Source organism: Leiobunum rupestre, chromosome 4 (genome assembly GCF_980474605.1).
Source record: "Leiobunum rupestre chromosome 4, qqLeiRupe1.1.hap1, whole genome shotgun sequence".
Classification (NCBI taxonomy): domain Eukaryota; kingdom Metazoa; phylum Arthropoda; class Arachnida; order Opiliones; family Sclerosomatidae; genus Leiobunum; species Leiobunum rupestre.
Window position 1 is genome coordinate 46662610 of NC_143387.1, and position 19214 is coordinate 46681823.

The 19214-nt window shown below is 36.9% G+C and overlaps 1 protein-coding gene and 3 non-coding genes across 6 annotated transcripts in view; 3 read left to right on the forward strand and 1 right to left on the reverse strand.

Annotated features, from left to right (window-relative positions):
• The window catches only part of trio (trio Rho guanine nucleotide exchange factor), a 146997-nt gene extending 135333 nt beyond the window's left edge, over nt 1-11664 (forward strand). Inside the window, exons 34-43 of one of the 3 annotated variants that reach the window (XM_090172527.1) lie at nt 394-468; nt 4825-5079; nt 5676-5741; nt 7392-7534; nt 7638-7983; nt 8052-8144; nt 8657-8791; nt 8856-9219; nt 9325-9376; nt 9439-11664. In XM_090172527.1, the coding sequence (XP_090028653.1) occupies nt 394-468; nt 4825-5079; nt 5676-5741; nt 7392-7534; nt 7638-7983; nt 8052-8144; nt 8657-8791; nt 8856-9219; nt 9325-9376; nt 9439-10126 (2217 nt within the window). In that variant the 3' untranslated portion in view covers nt 10127-11664. The remainder of the gene's footprint in view (nt 1-393; nt 469-4824; nt 5080-5675; nt 5742-7391; nt 7535-7637; nt 7984-8051; nt 8145-8656; nt 8792-8855; nt 9220-9324; nt 9377-9438) is intronic. The other 2 variants (XM_090172529.1, XM_090172528.1) reach the window with 2 other exon arrangements.
• A 2719-nt stretch (nt 11665-14383) lies between these two features.
• TRNAG-GCC (transfer RNA glycine (anticodon GCC)) lies at nt 14384-14454 on the reverse strand. The gene has a single exon. It is a non-coding gene; the product is annotated as a tRNA-Gly (tRNA).
• Nucleotides 14455-14601: 147 nt separating this feature from the next.
• On the forward strand, nt 14602-14672 carry TRNAG-GCC (transfer RNA glycine (anticodon GCC)). The gene has a single exon. It is a non-coding gene; the product is annotated as a tRNA-Gly (tRNA).
• Nucleotides 14673-17375: 2703 nt separating this feature from the next.
• TRNAG-GCC (transfer RNA glycine (anticodon GCC)) lies at nt 17376-17446 on the forward strand. The gene has a single exon. It is a non-coding gene; the product is annotated as a tRNA-Gly (tRNA).
• Nucleotides 17447-19214: the final 1768 nt, after the last annotated feature.

Genomic DNA, 19214 nt, shown 5'->3' on the forward strand with positions numbered 1-19214 from the left:
CAGTGACTAAAGCCCAGTTCACACTATACAATTAATTGGTCCACTTAAATGTATCCAACTAATTGTAAGCCAGAAAATTGTATAGTGTGAACAGAAAAAGTGGGGACAATTGTTACAATTTGTCTGTTCACACTATACAATTTTCTTGCTTACAATTAGTTGGATACATTTAAGTGGACCAATTAATTGTATAATGTGAACTGGGCTTTAGTCAGGGATTTTAAATCGAAAATTTCGTACGAACCCAGCTAACTATCCGTTTGAGAATCCTCGCGTGACCAAAACGAGCTCTATTTGATCTTTGAGATTTGATAAATATTGCCGAATAATTTCTAAATGAAGAACCTCTGGGTATAGTTTCTAATGACGTGGTGTTTTTGTCTTTTGTGTCAGCTACTGAGTGGGAAAGACGAAATGGGGAACAAGACCTCATCCCCGGGACCCCCTCCGCTCAAGGCTGACGTTGACGTGAGTAATGAACTCGTCTTTAATGTCAATTTGCCCTAACAGCGAGGACGTTTTTCTTCTCGTCGCTTTTTGAGACGCGCGCGTTCCAACCTTTCGTTTAGATAATAGTTTGCTAACTATAGTGAGTTGCAGGCTAAGAAAGACAAAATATATAGTACAGTCGGCGCAAGGATACCTCAGACCATTTCCGGCCAGTAATTTAAATTTGACCACTTTACAGTCAATTTCAAATTTCGTGAGTTTCATCGGTTTTTCGCGCCATCTAGGAACCGAAATTGGAATCTATTTTTTAATTTCATGTTGTCATGAGTTTAATTACTGAATGCAGCTAAATAAGGTTCGATAATTGGAGCTCCAAATATTTTAAATAGCCCAAGAGGTTACTTTAAAAAGCATGATAAAGGTTTATTGTTAACAAGTAAAGAGAAAAATATAATTTTAAACGTCTATAGCTCATTAAGACAACGTTACCCCCAAGAAAGCGTGGTAACTATTTTAAAAGAAACTGCCGATTTAACTGGTAAGACGTAGAAATAAATTTACAAAAATAAATAATTATACATACTATTTTATATTTAAGAATGATAGGAATGCCTTATCTTTTAAATATGCTCGCCACCACAATTATGAAATTAAAAAATAAAGATTCCAATTTGGGTCTCTAGATGGCGCTAAAAGACGACAAAAAGAGCAAAATTCGAATTTGACCGTAAAATGGCCAAAATTCAAATTTCGCGCGGTGGAATGACCGGAAACGATCTGAGGCATCCTTGCGCCGATTGTACTATATATTTTGTCTTTCTTAGCCTGCAACTCACTATAGACTACTTCGTCTCCGGGGCTCCGAGCGGAAATTTCGTCCATTTATTGTGGCGCCAGGAACCGCGACGTGTTGGACCTCTTTCGCTTTTGTTTTGGAGAAATTGGCGACGTATATACATTATTCCTTACGAGCTAAAAAACGCTCTGTACCGATTTTTATTGAACGCTTGTTCCGGGATTCCGGAGTAGGGTAAAAAGAGTAACGCTATGACGTCATTTTATTCCGATTCTGTAGTGACGAATAGTTTGAGTCGCTGTAAAAACGTTCTTCCAAAATGGCTGCCTGTGCCCTTTTTAGCAGATAAATTCTGGCTGGCAGACGACAAAATCAGATTTACTCTTTTACACCTCCTTTCCAGAAGGGAGTAAAAAGAGTAGCCCTAATACTCCGGAACAAGCGAATAGATTATGGAGTGGAATAATTATTATCCCCGGAACAGGCGAATATAATGTTTTAGGGTAAAAAGAGTACACTTTTAGTCCGAGAACAGGCGTAAAGAAACCACCTTATACCACGGGCTGGAGTTCTTGTTTTTGTTTGGTGCGCGTAGTGTCGCTGGAAATTGCGAAATCTTAAATGAAACTGAATTATTTTAGAGACACTTTAGAAAGTTTGTATAAACAAATACCATAGGCGAACGGATTATTACAGCGTTAGAGGTTCTAGTAGTTAGACCATAAGTCTATTAGATATTCGAGGAGTGGTTAGCGCTTTCGTTTTAGCAGCGAGAGGGAGCTGCAGGGTTCTATCCAACCTGGGGGCACGGTGTCAAAATTCCAGTTTCAGTGTTCTCTACCCATTGGTGGAATGGATTTTCCCTCCGTAAAAACTTGTTGAGGTTAACGGTTATAGTAAGTTTTGCCGTTGGCTCGCGTGGCACGAAATGCTTGCCACCACCAGTGACGGCGATCCCGTGGGGGCTCTGGGGCTCGAGCCCCCACCTGGAAGAACAAACGAGGGCAGAGCCCCCACAGAAATAAAATTGAGGAGAAATAGCAATCAGGGAAACATTAACAATTTATTTGTATCCGAATTCAGTCTTTTTACCGAAATAATTTTGAGATTGCAGATGATATAACCGTAAAATTGATTTCGATAGATTCGTCCAAATCGAAAATCGCGTCGTCGTGTACCCTATTTTAGCTAAAATATCTTCGTAAAGTATGTGGCCAAGAAAGGCTTAAATATCTAGCAATATACGCAGGTATTTTCCTAAAGATATTGAATTAACATTTGTAATCAGAGTATTCATTGACGGATGAGATATAAGAAAGAACGCTTTTAGAAAAATATATATAGCAATACAAATTTAGAGCTGTACATTTTCTTGCTTAAGTTTTAGGTATATGAATTTTGGGATAAAAAAATAATCGCCCATGCCCCCACAGAAATGTTATCCGATCGCCGCCGCTGGCCACCACCCTCCTACTCGGCCACTTCAGGTTTCTCAGCTGACTTGGGCCTAAAGTATGACCCTTGTTATCCTAAACATCCCCAGTATTTAGCCGCTATAGGATAATTTTCTTTCTCCAATGAATTCACTTATGGTTCTACAATTTCTAATTGCGTTTGAATTTGGAAAAATTAGTATAAAGTGTAAGTAAAATGGGCGTTCAAGATATAAAACCATGACATGAAAATTCGTGTAGAAAATATTATCTTTTATTTTGGGAAGCCAAGCAAAATTGCGAAATTAATCTAGAATCCTATTAATCAAAGTACTATTAAAAAAGAAATTTTATTTTTGTAATATAATCTTTATACCCAAGGGTTGGAAATGTATGGAAAAGATAAAATCTGTAAAAAGTGCTCTTAACTGTACATTTTTTTTTAAAGTTTGGAAAATAACGAACACTACGCTATCTACCGTACGTTGGGGATAGGTAGATAAATACGGCTAAATTTCAGAGCCCAACCCCCGTGTTTAAGCGATACTTCTAATTTTCCCAAATAATTAATTATTTTTAAAAGAATCTGGAAATTTTAAAGGTAACCGTACCGCTGCTCCAAATATTTGTACTCTCGTTTATATTTCGTGACGTTGATGAACCTTTGATTAGGAAATGAAGGCCAACAATTAAGAATATTTGTATATGTAGTATGTGCTTCGAGAATTAATTGTTTATTGGCAAGACCGACCGCGATTATCATAAATAAGAAATTAAGTTATATAAATGATGATACAAAAATTTAACGACGTATCGGTAATTACTGACGGAACTCCGTACGATGTATCGTAATACGAACCCCCTAATACTCATTTTCGGCCATTTATCGATACGGACGTGTCGCGTCGGTATTGGCTGCGGGTGGAAATAGCAACGACGTTTGTACGCGCTAACGGCTACGTCTTTCATTTTTTCATCAGTTTCTTTTCGACAAACCGCAATCACCCTTATAATATCGATGATTGAAACAGGGTCAATCCAATCGTGTAGAGGGAGAGAGAGTGAGTTTCAAGCGATGGAAATTGATAATATTATTATGGAACGGCAGCTGCAGCCTGCCTGTCATTCCAGCTAACAGACTTCGAAGGTCAAATAAACCGTTACCTTCCAAAGCCATGACTGAGTACTTTCACCATCTCGCCGGAATTTAAAGTTCCCACGAAACAAGACGCGACTGACGAACGCGAAAAACGAACCCCCGCCGATACGCGCTTTTCTCTAAGCTGGACGACGATCGTGGTATGAAATTTGAAACGACAGGGTATTACGTAAGAGTGACTGATACGGACAGCCGTAGAAGGCAATTCCGTTAGACGGCTGTCAGCGTGACTTCCCGCTGGTCTATAAAGATAAGAGATTTGTAATAGCCGCGAAAAAGGTTACTCCATCCAGTCACCTGACTGAATTCCGTTCATTTTATAGGCCCTAAACAAACCTCGAGGCGAAACCCATACATTTTTACTCCCAAAACATATTTCCCGACACCATACACGTTCAAGCATGGCCTCTATAACCTGGAGAATCCTCCTCGCCCGCTTTTTCCAACTAGAATTCGAGCGATTAAAACGCTCTTTTTGCCAAAATTACACGCTACTTCCGGAGTAACCTCAAAATTCTCCGTTTTTCATCGACGTTTTCGTCAGCGTGCCGCCACGACAAAACGCAGTCATGCCCGCGTACCACCCTCCAGTTGGCCATCCTCCGAAATTGTTAGACACTTTGGTAAGAGTAAAAAATCCACTAGAAGCGCGCCCATTTATTTTTGGGGGCTACTTGGGCCGCTAAAACGTCTTCGTTGGTAAGAGTATTTTTATTTTTAGCAAAGTGACTGGGACCGAGAGCTATTTTTCGCCTTCTCGCGCCGAAAGAATGGTCTCCCCGCGCGAATAGCGAGCGCTTGTTTGTTATTTTCCAAACTATATTTTGAAATACCTTTTTAGCCGTGTTATGACGCGTTTCGATTCTTTTTAAATTTCGTTCAGTACGAACTATATTTATAACTACCGTGTTTTCTTTTTATCTCTTCCCTTCTATTTCCGTTTTGCCTTTTTCTCGTGGCTCTCGTTTATCCGGAAATGACATTAGCATCAGAGCGGCGGATCGACGAAGACGCCTCGCCTGGGACAGAAGTCGCGTTCTCTGGATTTGAATGGTGGCGCCGGAGTTGCCAATCTCGCTGGCGCGTCCGCCACCGCCGCCGCCTCAGCGACCGTCGCCTCGGCTCCCAACGAAGAGGAAATTGACGCTTCTGAATTGGAATTACCGCCACCGATGAAGATCCAGGAACATTCGTTTTCATCCGTTCCAACGCCACTCGCCGAAAACAGTCTCGACAAAGGGGTTAGTAGACGATACTCGCTTCTTATTCTCTTTTCTAATTTTTGATCGGAGCTTTTCGCTTACTATAAAACCCTCTTCGATGAAGTAGTTAATGACCGTTTTTATCTCATTCCGACGTGATGTTTCGGTTTCGTGGTAGTACCGTAGGGAAATCCCAGGATGTCTCGTAGCGTAGTTTCGTCGGATTGTTTAGAAAATAACCCCCATTTGACTAGTTAAACTAGAATCCTCGTAGAATTTCCCGAGTTTTAACCTTCAAATTTCATTGAACGATTACGTTAGGGAAAATACCAAAACAAAATATAACAAACCAACAACAAAAACGCTATTGACGCGAAAGGTAACGGTATTTGGTACGCGAGTTTTTCGTAATGCGCGGCGCCAACAATTATCGAATCATCTGGGTGTTAGTGTACGGGTGATCTCTAATTTCCCCCGTCATGTCTTCCGCGAGTGCTCGTTCTCTTATCTTATCAATTACGCGAAACGGAGCGTCCAAAACGAGTACGTCGTAACAGCTAGAGTTCCGGAGCGCTCTATCGAGTCGAGTGTCCAATCATTTTAACGCGGCTTTATATTGTGTCCTCAATTTTTAGCCCAAAGAAGGCCCGAACACGGCGGAACTCGCTTCGGAAATTGAACAAATCGTCAAAGAGAGGATGGTGCGTTCTTCCTTGAGTACTTGTTGTTGATCTCGTGTTACCCTTGTTCGTTTCATTCTCGTATTATTTTCGGCCTGCTTTTTTTTTTGGAAACGAATCATGCATGCGTGGATAGCTGTTTTCACGGCCGTTGTTAGAAAGTGATTCGGCTTTGCATCAAATGATTCTACTTTTCATTTATTTTCTGCACCTAACGTTATTTTTATAATTTGGTGATGCGCATTTTTCGTTGATGTATTTTTATCGCACTTAATTTTACTTACACCGAAGAGGAGATTTTAAACGCTCTATTAATACGCGTTTGTTATATTCTACACGTTGGTGTTGCTATGAGTTTTATCTCTTACATCAGCTACGATAGCGACCGTTTGCAAGTACGTCTTTTAAGCTTCATTTTTTAATTTCAAAACTTTAATCAAAAAGGTTTTTTTTTCCGGGATAAAAATTCCAATTTTAATATGAAAGATAAACGTTATTCGCTGCTCGGTTGTACAGGTAGAGAAACAAACGATAAGTTTAGTGATACAATTAACGAAAGATAGCTTATAAAGGATTTTACTTATAAACCATTTTTTGATTTATTTTCTTAATATTAATTACTTCAGTAATATATGACGCGGAGTTTTAGGGGTTTTTTTAAAAGAAATAATCTATTAAGTGATTGAAGTAATATTAATTTCTTTTTCGTCAGAAACAACGAATGACTTAGCGTAATTTAGTGCCAATTTTTGGTAGCTATGGTTTTCTTAAAACGCCACCGATCACGCCGGAAAATGATTTGCTAATGAATCATACGTAAATTATAATGTTATTTTTAGACCCACCCTCTTCGTGAAGGCGATCGTGTAATTGTTTGTCTTTCGCGCAATCGGAAATTTAAAATTACAATATTTAGTCGCGAATTGGACTACAGTCAAACCATATGGCAATTAAATCATTGCTGTACGTTTCAATTACCCACTTTTCTCGTATTGGGAAATTAATCATTTATCCTGCAGCGATAAAAATTATATTGAACAAACCGGTCCCTAAACGATATCAGCCTTCGACGAACGTTTTTTTTACTTCAATTAATACTACTTTTCCTTCTTTTTTCAATATCTACTTAATTCTTAGAGCGCGGTACCACGTGGTGGTCATATAAATGAGCTATATTACTCGGCGTTAAATTTAAAAAGTACGGAAGTCTTTTTTACGAATAACATTATAATTTACGCCCAAAAAAAATCGAAGAACGTTACCGAGAGAATGAAAACATTTCGTTTATGTCCTCGAAAACTTTATATAAACAAAAGAACCTTCGGAAATATAAACATAATTGTTTATAAATTATTCATTTTCGTAAATCTACATCAGATGTAGATATAATTATAAATTTTCCCCCGAAGGACATTTAGGCTCAAGATCAAATAGCAACGTAAATAAATAATATAATTTGGAAAGACTTATACTACAATGATATCGATTCTTCACTCGTATTTACTGAATTCTAAACCTTTTCCGTGATTTTCCACTGACAATCGTCACTCGGGGCAGCATGTTTCATTGACATTTTCAAAGTATTTTGGAATGAATAGCACTCGAAAATAGGGTTATCGACCGATCCTAGATAGAGATTTCTAAATTAACCGGTAATCACCCATTCCGTAGGAACATCACATCGAGAACTCCGAATGCGTTGAAGAAGGTCAAAGTTCGGAGGAAGTGGGCCCGACGGAAACGGAAGAATCATGGACCGATTCGGGGCAAGCGGAAGGAAACCAGGAGAGGGAAAAAATTCTGCACAAGAGAAAGTGGGTCCCTCGATTTTGAATGAGAACTTAATTGGCCTCGTAAAGCGAAGGCTGAAGTGCCCCGCCGATTAGATCTTTCTCATTTGTGTCTTTTTGGCGATAGTTTTGTGCTGAATGAGCTGGTGAAAACCGAAAGGGACTACGTGAGGGACTTGGGATTAGTCGTAGAAGGTTACATGGAGTTCATGAGGAACGCTAACGGCGACGTGCCCGTCCCGGAAGACCTTCGAAACGGCAAGGACAAAATTATCTTCGGTAACATTGAAGCGATCTACGAGTGGCACAGGGACTCTTTTTTGTTGGAATTGGAGAAATGCTTGGAGGAACCCGAACGACTCGGACTTCTCTTCAGGCGCTACGAGAGGCGGCTGAATATGTACATTGTTTACTGCCAAAATAAGCCAAAATCCGAGTACATTGTCTCAGAATACATGGAAACGTATTTCGAAGTATGTCCTTTTTCCGTACGTCGCGGGAATTAGTAGAAAATTTCTTTCTAATCGCAATATTATTACAGGAAATTCGTCAGAAATTAGGTCACAAACTTCAGTTACCTGACTTGCTCATTAAACCCATCCAAAGGATTATGAAGTACCAGCTTCTTTTGAAAGTGAGTGCGAAAGTTGTTTACCCAATTTCTAGGATTTCTCTTCATTTCCTACCAAATATTTTTAAATACCCTACATGTTGTTAAAATAAAAAACCAGCGTTATTTAGAAAAAAAAAATTGTTATTCGTTTGCCCTGAAAGTGAATTCCTTTAGGGTTAAAACTTCGGTAACAGGTTTTCTGTTGTCTCGTCTATTAAGAATGTATAATTTTAAACGTTAAAATATTGTTTTGGTTTGCGGGGTTACCGCGCGCTGTTAATACCATTAATTATGTATTTCAAAAAAATACTTTCTGCGTAAAGTTTTCGGTACTTTTAAATCTTAACGGTTAATTTATGCTTTTACTAAATACATCAGATTTAAAAGAATTTAGAGTAATTTATTAAGCACGCTATTCTGTAAGGGAATCCAAAGTCGATCATTTTCAATCGCAACTTAAAATTTCTTAGAGGCGTCCTGGAAACCTAGGTTTGTTAGATGGATTTGTATTTAAAAAACGTAAAATGTTTCAGGATATCCTAAAGTATACGGATAAAGCTGGCCTGGAAGAAGAGGCTGCGAACCTGAGGAAAGCCGTCCATATAATGCATGTTGTTCCCAAGGCAGCGGATGACATGATGAATGTTGGAAGGTTACAGGGATTTGATGTGAGCTACTCCATTTTGGATAAAGAATGTCAAATGCTAATGTCTTTTTTGTCGTTCGATCCAGGGGAAAATCACGGCTCAGGGGAAACTGATGTTGCAAGGTCTACTTCTGGTAAACGACCTGGCGCAAGTTGGCAAATGGAAGGAGCGACAAATGTTCCTTTTCGAGCAAATCATTATCATCAGCGAAGCGGTCGGACCGAAGACCCAGTTTTCAAATCCGGTCTACATTTACAAGAACCATTTGCAAGTCAACAAGATGGCGCTGGAGGATGTTCCGGATGAACCCGTGAAATTCGTTCTGAAATCGAAAGATCCCCACCAGGATGGCTTGACGTTCGTGGTCCAAGCGCCGACTCAGGAAGTTCGCGACGAATGGGTGGGCAGTATCAGGGCCATTCTAGACACGCAGCTAGACTTCCTCAGAGGTAGGCCGCCGCTTTTCGCTGTTATAGATTCTCTATTTTTGCCGTTGGCTGTTTTTAACTGAAGATTTGCGCTTAAATTCTAACGGAAAATCGTGATTATTGCAGCGCTTCAATCTCCCATTGAATACCACAAGAATAAAGAGTTGACGAAAGATATGTAAGTAAACGCGTCCTTAGTCGGTACACGTTGTTGGTACTAACGGGTTTTCCCCATCTTAGATCCGCTCCGGAGCATTTGGCTTCTCTTTGGAATCCGTCTCTGAGAAAGACGCTGTCCCATCCGGCCGCCGCTCACCAGAAACAAATGAAATCGGCCACTCTGGACAGCGCTTCGGCCATCTCCTCTTCCAAGTCGATGCGTCACGGCGGCGGCGGCAGGGAGAAGAAGTCACGCTCCAGCGAAGTGTCGTCGTCCGACTTGAAGAAAGCGGCCGACTTTCAGTCGACATCCGACTCCGCCGGCGAAAGCGGAAGTGGCGGTAAAACTAGTCCCGTTGGTGCTCTATTGGACGCTGCTCAACGAAAACTCTCATTTCCGGCGGATCGCCAAGGTCAAGCGAGTGCCGCGGCGGCGGCGGTGGCGGCCGCTCAACAAAGCCCCCCCAAAGGAAAGAAAAACTTCTTCGAAGGGTTCCGCAACACCCTCAGGCCGAAATCCAAAGCGGAAGCGGGCAACGGCTGCTCCAACGGGGCGTCCGCGGCTGTGTCCGCCGCCGGACCAGCGGCTCTCTGCAGCAGTCACAGTCTGGACTCCGCGACGGTGCACCGCGTCGCCGACTTAAGGCTTCAGGAAGGTGGCGCCCAGGACGGAAACGGGGTGGTGCGAAGGTGGTCCGAGACCACGGCGCCCCACGCGCCGCCTTCTAGGCCCACTTCCGTTTCCGAAATGCCCGATACGCCTCAGTAAAAAACACGGAAATATTAAAAAGAGCTATTTCACTATAGATATAAGCGAGACGTCACCCTCGTCATCGCGTCAGTATACGTTTCATAATGAATATTTTTTATACGATTAACTGTTACGTTTCGACCCAAAATCACGGCTTTACTTCAGCCCGTTTTCCGCGGCGCGCTTTCGAAATATTTCGCACTCTCAAGCTCGCCTCCCTTAAATACGCGAGTAAATTAATCGAATGTTCAATTTGAGTAGAAACGTCGTGACGTTTCAACGCGAATGAGCCCGCACCCGGCAAGTTTCCGTTCATTGGAATTAAGCGACGTGACCAATAATCTAGCTCAACAATGCGTTGGCGAATAAAAATCGCGATAGCCGAAACTTGCCTCGTTAATGACCCCCCTTTCGAAATCGTGATTTTGGTGTCAATTTAAATCCGTATTCCTCTAATCATTTTCTCGGAATTCTCTATTATAAGAGTGAATATATTAAATTCCCTAAATAAATTTAAAAACATCGCTTCAACGCCATTTTTCCCCCAAAAAACAATTCTGGTAACTCGTATAAAAAATTATGAAACTAAAATTATTCAAAAGTAAAATGAAAATATAATAAAAATATTCAAAAACAACTGATGAAAATGAAATTGACTTTGAACTTGGATAGGGCAATACGTTTTTGAATGGTCGAGTATATTTGTTAAAAAAAATGTAGATAATGTTTTTATATATATAAATATAAAAAAAAATATTGAGTATCGATTTTAAAATACAGTTTGAATGTTTCCTTTTTTTTTTAGTTTCGTATCATTATGTTTATAAATATCGTAATTTATTTCTTTTTAATTATATTCGACAAAATATATATTTAATTGAAAGGAAACGTCCGAATGGTATTTTAAAACCAACGCCCAAACATGATTTGTAAATTTAAGCGAGCGGCGTATCCAATAGCGAATCTTTTAGCACGTAACTCGATCTTGAAGAAACCTAGAAGCTATCTCCGAATATACCACGATATCTAATCCCCGTTTGTCATAGAATAAAAACGCCGCTTAAGCAACATCAAATTTAAGTCATTGCCGAAATAATAATATATAGAGAAAGATTTAATCGCTGAACGGACGATGTGAAGAACAAACCAGCCAGCGATATTGCTCACTGTTGTTGTTAAACTGATCCATTGAAAAGATCACGTTTTCTCGTTTCGCGCGTATCCGACGAAGTATTCCCGGATTTCACCAGTATAAATGTCGATGGATTGATATTTGGATTCATTCTATATGATCACGGACTCCTTTTCCAACAATTGATATACTTTGAATACCACATTTTTTAGTCCAAAACTTGACGCGGAAATAATAATCTACTAATGGCGTAGATTTAATTTTCTAAATTAAGTTTTTTCGGAGCTCAGAATTATTCGCTTAACTATGCATCCACTCTCGCAAGAAACGTTTTTGTAAATATGTAAATATAATGTGTAGATGTGTGTGCGTGTGTCTATAAATTTACCCAATGAAGACATATTAAAAGAAAAATGAAATTGTCCGCCGTGTCTCGTATTTCTCAATTTTCTCCTACCTTCCTTACGGGATCCAATCATTGCCACCATAAGACTATCTAGCCCCCCCCCCCCCCCCTAAGTTTGAATTGGGCATAAAGGCTCGTGTATTTAGCACTAGACAGCCGCGGGAGAAATCATAATTAGGATTTACGCCACCTGGCGGAGAAAAAGAGCAAATCCTCCCAACCGTACCACCTATACTACTTCTGGCCGACCTCTTGTCATCTACGAAGCAGGCATTGGTTCAGTTTTTCATTACCAGGGGGGTTCATGTAGCCAGTTTGGCCAGTCATTAGCTTAACGATATAATCAGATCAAGGACAGTAGATACAGGGACGAGAAAGTGTATTGGCGGCCTCTGTTGGAATATATCACCTAAAACTACCTAAATGCAAGGAGAGTTAGTTGTAAACAAAAAAAATGGCGGTCACCTAATTTTAGCAGTTCTTGACGAGGCTTAAGTGTTCAAAACAAATGGGCATTTTTTTACTTACGCTCGTAGTTTAATTTTTAATTTAACATCAAAATGGTAAAAACTAACTACAAGAATACTGTCCATGGTGAACCACGTCTTAACAATGGCCGCGGTTTGTTGACATCTAACTCCCCGTGGATATGAAGACGTTTAAAATCGAATTTTTTTTCCTGCTTTCTCGTCCTTGATCAGATTCGTTTCAAACTTAGAGGGCCTTAATAATCTTATGTTGCCACGTATATCCAAGAATGCATTTGGGTACCTAAGAATAAGCGCAACGGCATTAGCCTGTGGTACCACCCTCGAGTACTTCGTAGCGAAAGTTCGTCTGCTTTTTAATCGCAACGTACTCTTAGATAGTGATCGTCTGATTGAATTTTCGTTACAGAGTATGCGAGGGTGCAGCTTACAATCTCTACCGTCCCCTTTTCTTAGATACCTGAATGCGTTCTTGCTAATACCAAGATTACATTTATTTATACTTAAAGACCGAGAACAGAGATTAAATTTTCTGGTGGGTTAATTACGACCCACACATACCTGAACTTGTCGATTTCTTGAGTGACAGCGTGGACAGCTTGACCGACGGCTTCGACTGTTCTTAAATAGAATACACATAATGAGCATCAATAAAAAAGCTAAGGTACAATATCCACAATTGTCCAAGTGGTCACTCAAGCTGCCAATCAATTTGTTACTCGTCAAAATATTGAGTACGGGATTATAGGGGTGGAATTTCGCTCTGTTCTTGGTCTTTAAAGGAGAACTGTCACCACATTAAATTGGTTAAAAAACATTTAAATGGATAGAGGACTTCCGAAAATGGTTATACAAAAAATTTCATGTTAATATTTCCAGTATTTGGTTTATTATAAGCAACCAAATTTCGTGTTTTATCACACATCTCTTAAAATGGTCAGGGAAAACAGGGAATTTTAATCTGAAATTGTTGTGGCAACCCTGATAAATGAATACATTATTTTTATTAATATAAGTCGATGAAAAATAAATGACGATTTTGTGCCCGTAATAAAACTCTTGGACACCCTCCCACATAGCCAAGTCGGGATCACGGAGCACAACAACCACCATATTAGCTTGGATAGCCAAAGAATCTAATAGAGTGTTGTCGTCTGAAACCCTGCGACGTCACCATTGTAATTGCCTATTGATAAAAAACGGTAACTGTCATGGCGGCCACTATTAACACTACAGCTGTGACGTTACAAGATTTCAAAATCGTATCAGACAACAACACTATATTGGATTTCATACTCAAGCCAAACCACGTCCAATGCATTCGTCATATATTTTATAAACGCAGTATTACCCTAAGCGGTCTTCACTTTTCAAAAGGGCAAAAACTCCCAAGACGGCTAGCGTCAACGCAAAATAAAAACGCGGTACAAATGTGTCTTCGCGTTGACGCTCGCAGACGCTGCGTTTTTCTTCTTTTGAAAACCAGCCCTTATTTCTCGCACTGCTTAAAGCGCATGCGGCAAGGACCGTGTAAAGAGTACTTTGGACGTCCACGCTCTGGCAAATTGTTGGATCAGGTTTATCGAAATGTCTATTATGTAATTTATGTTATGAACTGGAACGTCTATGCGAAAAATCTGGCGCAATACTTTGCTAAACCTTTTTCAAGAATCGGCCACACTTTGATTTGCAGCTACTCGCTCTCCATACTTTACTTCATTTATATAATAAATAAAAAACATTATAATGAGTAGCGACGAAAATATCCTTCTGTCTCATCGCCCCATCTTACGACCGAGAGTGGAATTAATATGATTTTTAGCTCGAAAATTATATACGATACATCGTCTATTAACACTTTATTGTATTATTTAAGCTAAGTTGAAATACTATTAGCAATATTTAAGAAGACCAAATTATTGTATTGGTACCATAAAATAATAGGTTTTATATAACTACTTATGAGTAAAGATGGCGCCAAGCATCTTAGTAAAATTTTTCCCCATCCGGAAACTGGCGAGACAGGAGTATGTTGACCTGCTGCTGGAAAGATCTTACTCAAAGGATGATGACAAATAGACTTTCACTTCTTTGTTTTAATATTTTAAAGTTGTCGCTTCCTTCAACTAAAAATTAAATTAATTAATTTTAAAATTATTTTTATGTTTATTTAATAGTAATAATATATAATATTACGTGTGAAATGTGAAACACGTTTTCCAAATTAAACGACTATAAAATTATTATCATGCATCGGCCGGGAATCGAACCCGGGTCACCCGCGTGGCAGGCGAGTATTCTACCACTGAACCACCGATGCCTTGGTGGTGTGCAACCAATTTAATATATTCAAGATATTTGTGTTTGAAGTTACTTTGAACTATATTTCCTTATCAACCTACTTTTGCTCCAAGGAAAATATGATTTATTTTATATTCACAATAATACTCCTACAAATATAAATAACGCATCGGTGGTTCAGTGGTAGAATACTCGCCTGCCACGCGGGTGACCCGGGTTCGATTCCCGGCCGATGCAAATTTTACCATTTTTTTGAGTGAAAAAGTTCCATCGCGCGGGGAAGTAAAAATAAAATAAATCTTTCGGATATTGAAATCCATATTTCAGATATTTAAATTAATTTATATCACGTTTTTTCATACTCTTCTATTAAATTCGTTGGAAATTATTTTCAAACTGAAATATCCAAGATCACTAAGAATTCGTCAACCTAAAAAATGTATTTAACATTTTTGGTTTGACTTTCAGAAGGCTTCAATAAAGATGTAACAAAATGAATAAGTCGATTCGGAGTCCTTTTGATCCATACCGCAATTTGCATTTTCATCTTCGTTGACACTGATCGTAATTTTATCTAGAGTTGTTAATTTTCCGGAATAATAAAAAGATTGAAACATAAATTAATTTTTAAGGGTTTTTAATGCTTTTAACTTTTTATCGATATAAAATGTCTAATAACAGTAAACATACTACAAAACATTAATAGTGTTACATTGTTAATCAGTTTAAACTAGTCTAGAGGTTTAGTTTTACTTTTAGATTCGAAAAAAGGAGTCGAAAATGCCACTTTATTTAAATTTGCAAACAATATTAGACTAATCATGGAATGAAAACTTTTTTATTATTTTCGGAAAAATACGGGTAATTTTCCGGGAAAAAGGCCTTGGTCATTTTCCAGAAAATTTTCCGACTTACAACCCTAATTTCATCACAATCGTACTAGCTCCGGAAATAATTCTTGAAAAGTTCCATATTACGATAAATATTGTTAACTAATATTAAGTAATTATTCAAGTTTAATAAATTTTTATCAATTTTGATAAATTTTTTAAAAGTATAATCAAAATTGATCAAATTTAACCTATTTTATCAATTTTAAAAAATATAATTTTTTTTCAAAACTTTTTCGATATTGTTCCTATAATAATTATATGCTATTCTTTATTTTCACTAATATTTTTCTATTTTTATTAATTTTTATTCCTCCTTATAATCAATTTTGAATAAAACTATAAAATCCGATTTAAATTTGTTCAAATATGTCCGATTTTGAAAATAAAAAAAAGTTTAAAATAAAGTTTGATAATTTTTTATTATTATAGCTCTTTTTATCCATTTCCTTTTCTCATTATATGACATTTTGAATAAATTTTACCCTTTTTGATCAAATTTATCATTACAATATGATCATGAATAAATAAATATTGGGCAAATTTATATATATATATATATATATATATATATATATATATATATATATATATATATATATATATATATATATATATTAAATTCATAAATATTTTTGCCCAATATTTATTTATTCAAATTTAATAATTTTTTTGTCAATTTTGATCCTATTTTATAAAAAATTTAAATTAATATTGTTTTAAAATAAAATTAGTTTATCTAATGTTATAGATTTTTTTATAGTTTTTAACCATTTTAACCTTTTTGATTATTTTTAATCAAAATAAGAAAAAATTTCAAATTTTATAATTTAAAAAAAAATTATTTACATAAATTTTAGAATATTTAGCCAACTACAGACATTTTTATTCATTTTCTCTTATATTTTTTCATTTTAACTCATTTTGATCACATTGATCAAAATATGTCAAGATTTGATCAAATAAATAAAATTTATCCATTTTTACCGGATTTAAATAAATAATCAAGTTTAATCTATTTTTATCAAATTTAATAAATTTTTATCAAAACCAATTAATTTCCGATCAAAATTGATCAACGTTTTTTCAATTTTGAAAAATATTGCTGTTTTATATAATTTTCAATATTTTTAAAATTATTGCCGCTTTTATAATTTTTCTATTTTTTTTTTCATTTTTACTCAATTTTGTCATTTCTTATTATCACCTCGGGTCGTCTCCTTGTAATTTAGGACCGTCTTACCGAATGGTAACGTTATTTATATTTATTTCCGTATGCAATAGTTAATTTTATCCGTGAGCGAAAACTATCGCTACGCCCCCTTTGGTTCGCCATTGAAACCTAGATAGATAGTGGCTAAAGCAGACTATATTAGTTTTTCCTCACAATTATTCGTAAATTTGACTTTATAAACAATTATACTTGCATTTAAATATAATTTTAGTTTATTTAAGAAAAAACGTTCTATAATGACTTTTTAATTTGTCTGTAGCAGACGCTAGATCATAGGCGCAACCTCGTAGGAGCTAGCGCCATTACCCCACCTAGGCTCGTTTCGGTCGCGAATTAGTGGGAATTACAAAAGATATTTTAACCTTATAAAATATAGAAACATTATCTTATATCACCTTATTTTAAATATTATGTTTCTTTTATATTGGGCATTTATTTCTTGTGGTGTGAGCCAACTTGATAAAATGTTGCTCTTGCGTCAGAAGACAAAGCTTTATTAGAAAATTCTTGGCACGCGCGATTTTCATGAGCGCTGTAAAATTCGAAATCTCTGGCGATTCTAGCAACATTTTCAAGCTATAAGCTCCTTCCCTTTTATAAAATCAACTATTACCGTAATGGCATATATGTGTATTATTTGTATAACAACATTATAAATAGCGGAAGTAAAAATTAAAATTACTACGTAATTTAACTTTAGATTAGAGTTAAGTTAAATACGTAGGGTAGTTAAATTTCATCGACCCAGACGTTTTTATCAAAAGAAAATTTAACCAAAAATTCGCTTAGTATTAAAAATGACGTGATTATGATATCGCATCGGTGGTTCAGTGGTAGAATACTCGCCTGCCACGCGGGTGACCCGGGTTCGATTCCCGGCCGATGCATGTTTTTATTTAAATAAATTAAAACCATTTCAAATTTGTATATGAAGCTACTTGAAATTAAATATAGGAGTAAAAGTTAAAATTACCACGTAATTTACTATCTGCCTATAATTATTAACTTTGGTAACTCTAATTTTTTTAATTTAAGAAAATCATAAAATATTTTATGGTTTTAATTTTTTTATTTAAAATGAATCGTACAAGAAAGAAATATCACATTTGAGGTCGTTCAGTGGCATACAGCAATTAGGGTTCTTAGAGTTTTACACGCTTTAGAGACAACTAAACTAAGTCTTCGTCTTTTAACATTCGATTAAATTAGAGCTATAAGAAATTGATTTTTTAGCTAAATCACACCGGGCTACCTGTCGCTCAATGACTTACAGTAGGCCTAAGGGGTTTATTATTTATTTAATTAAACAATTATTTTTACTTTTATTTGCTCATGTTTTTATAACGAGCTACCATTTTAGATAAAACATTAAAAATAAACATTATTTTTAAATACTTTCAATGGTAAGCTGTTAGATCGAGTGTTCGAATGATGTTATGGCCAATTTTAAAAATATCCCTAAAAGATATCCCATTAAAAAGCAATTTTTTAATGGTTCTACTTCAGTACTTTCAGAATTGGAAAAAATGTACTTGATTCGAACAAATATTTTTCAATCGCCGGTGTAACTTTGAAAGGCATAAATTAAATATTAAATTAAATTATTTTTACATGAAGTTCATGTTATTTAAATAGTTGCTTCAGTAGAAGGAAAGTGAGGGCGAGACTCCGATCCTAGGATCGAGGATCGAGGATCCAGGATTTTAGGGCTGAAATGGGGGTAAAATCATCGAAAAGTCAATGTATTTAGGGTATTTCTCGCGACGATTTGTTTTCCAGTATATCAACATATTGTGTCCAGGCCAACTTGTTCATTTATCTACGCTTATCTCGAAAGATACTTGAACGTATATCTTATCAAGTTTTATCGTACGGAATAAGTTGAAATGATGTAAAAATTGATAACCGAGGCGACGCGCGCGCAGATTACCCCGGGGGACGCGGTTAATTTGAATTGAAGTGTTTTGACGTCATGGAATATTCGTTGTTAAAGTAGAATGGAAATATTTTTAAACTTCATTTAAATATCATTGCAGTATGCTTGACACATGAACCAATCTCACGAGTATTTCTTAAAACGAATATCTCGATCGCGTTTTATCGTACGAAATAAGTAGAAATTATGTAAGTTGTATGATTAATAACCTAGGCAGGAAGATAGCGCGCGCGTGCGTGGATTACCTGGGAGGCGCGGATTACCTGGGAGGCGCGGATTGCCCGGGCGCGCGGTTAATTTGAATTTAAAACACGGATTCCCTCTCCGAAATAATTCATGTACCCAAAATTGGACCGCAAGTTTTTTTCTTTTAGGGGAATCTCTATGGGAGTTTAACATTACAATAAAGCTAATAGGTCCAGTTTGGGGTACTTTTGGTCCGAAATGGGGTACATAGGGCCGAAAATGGTGACTTTGGTCGTTTTAAGGGTACTTTTGTTCTATTTTGGTCCATTTTTGGGTACATCAGAAAAGCAGTTGGAAAAACGAAGAGCCTTATTTTTTTTTTTCCCACCCATCTCCAAACTCCAAAAATTTATTGCTTTAATTTATTTATCGCTTCCGTAGGTATAAAATAAGATAAAAACCACTTACCTATATTTTAATTACGGTAAATTAAAAATACTTAATTAGTGTACTAAGTTACGTTTAAAAGAACC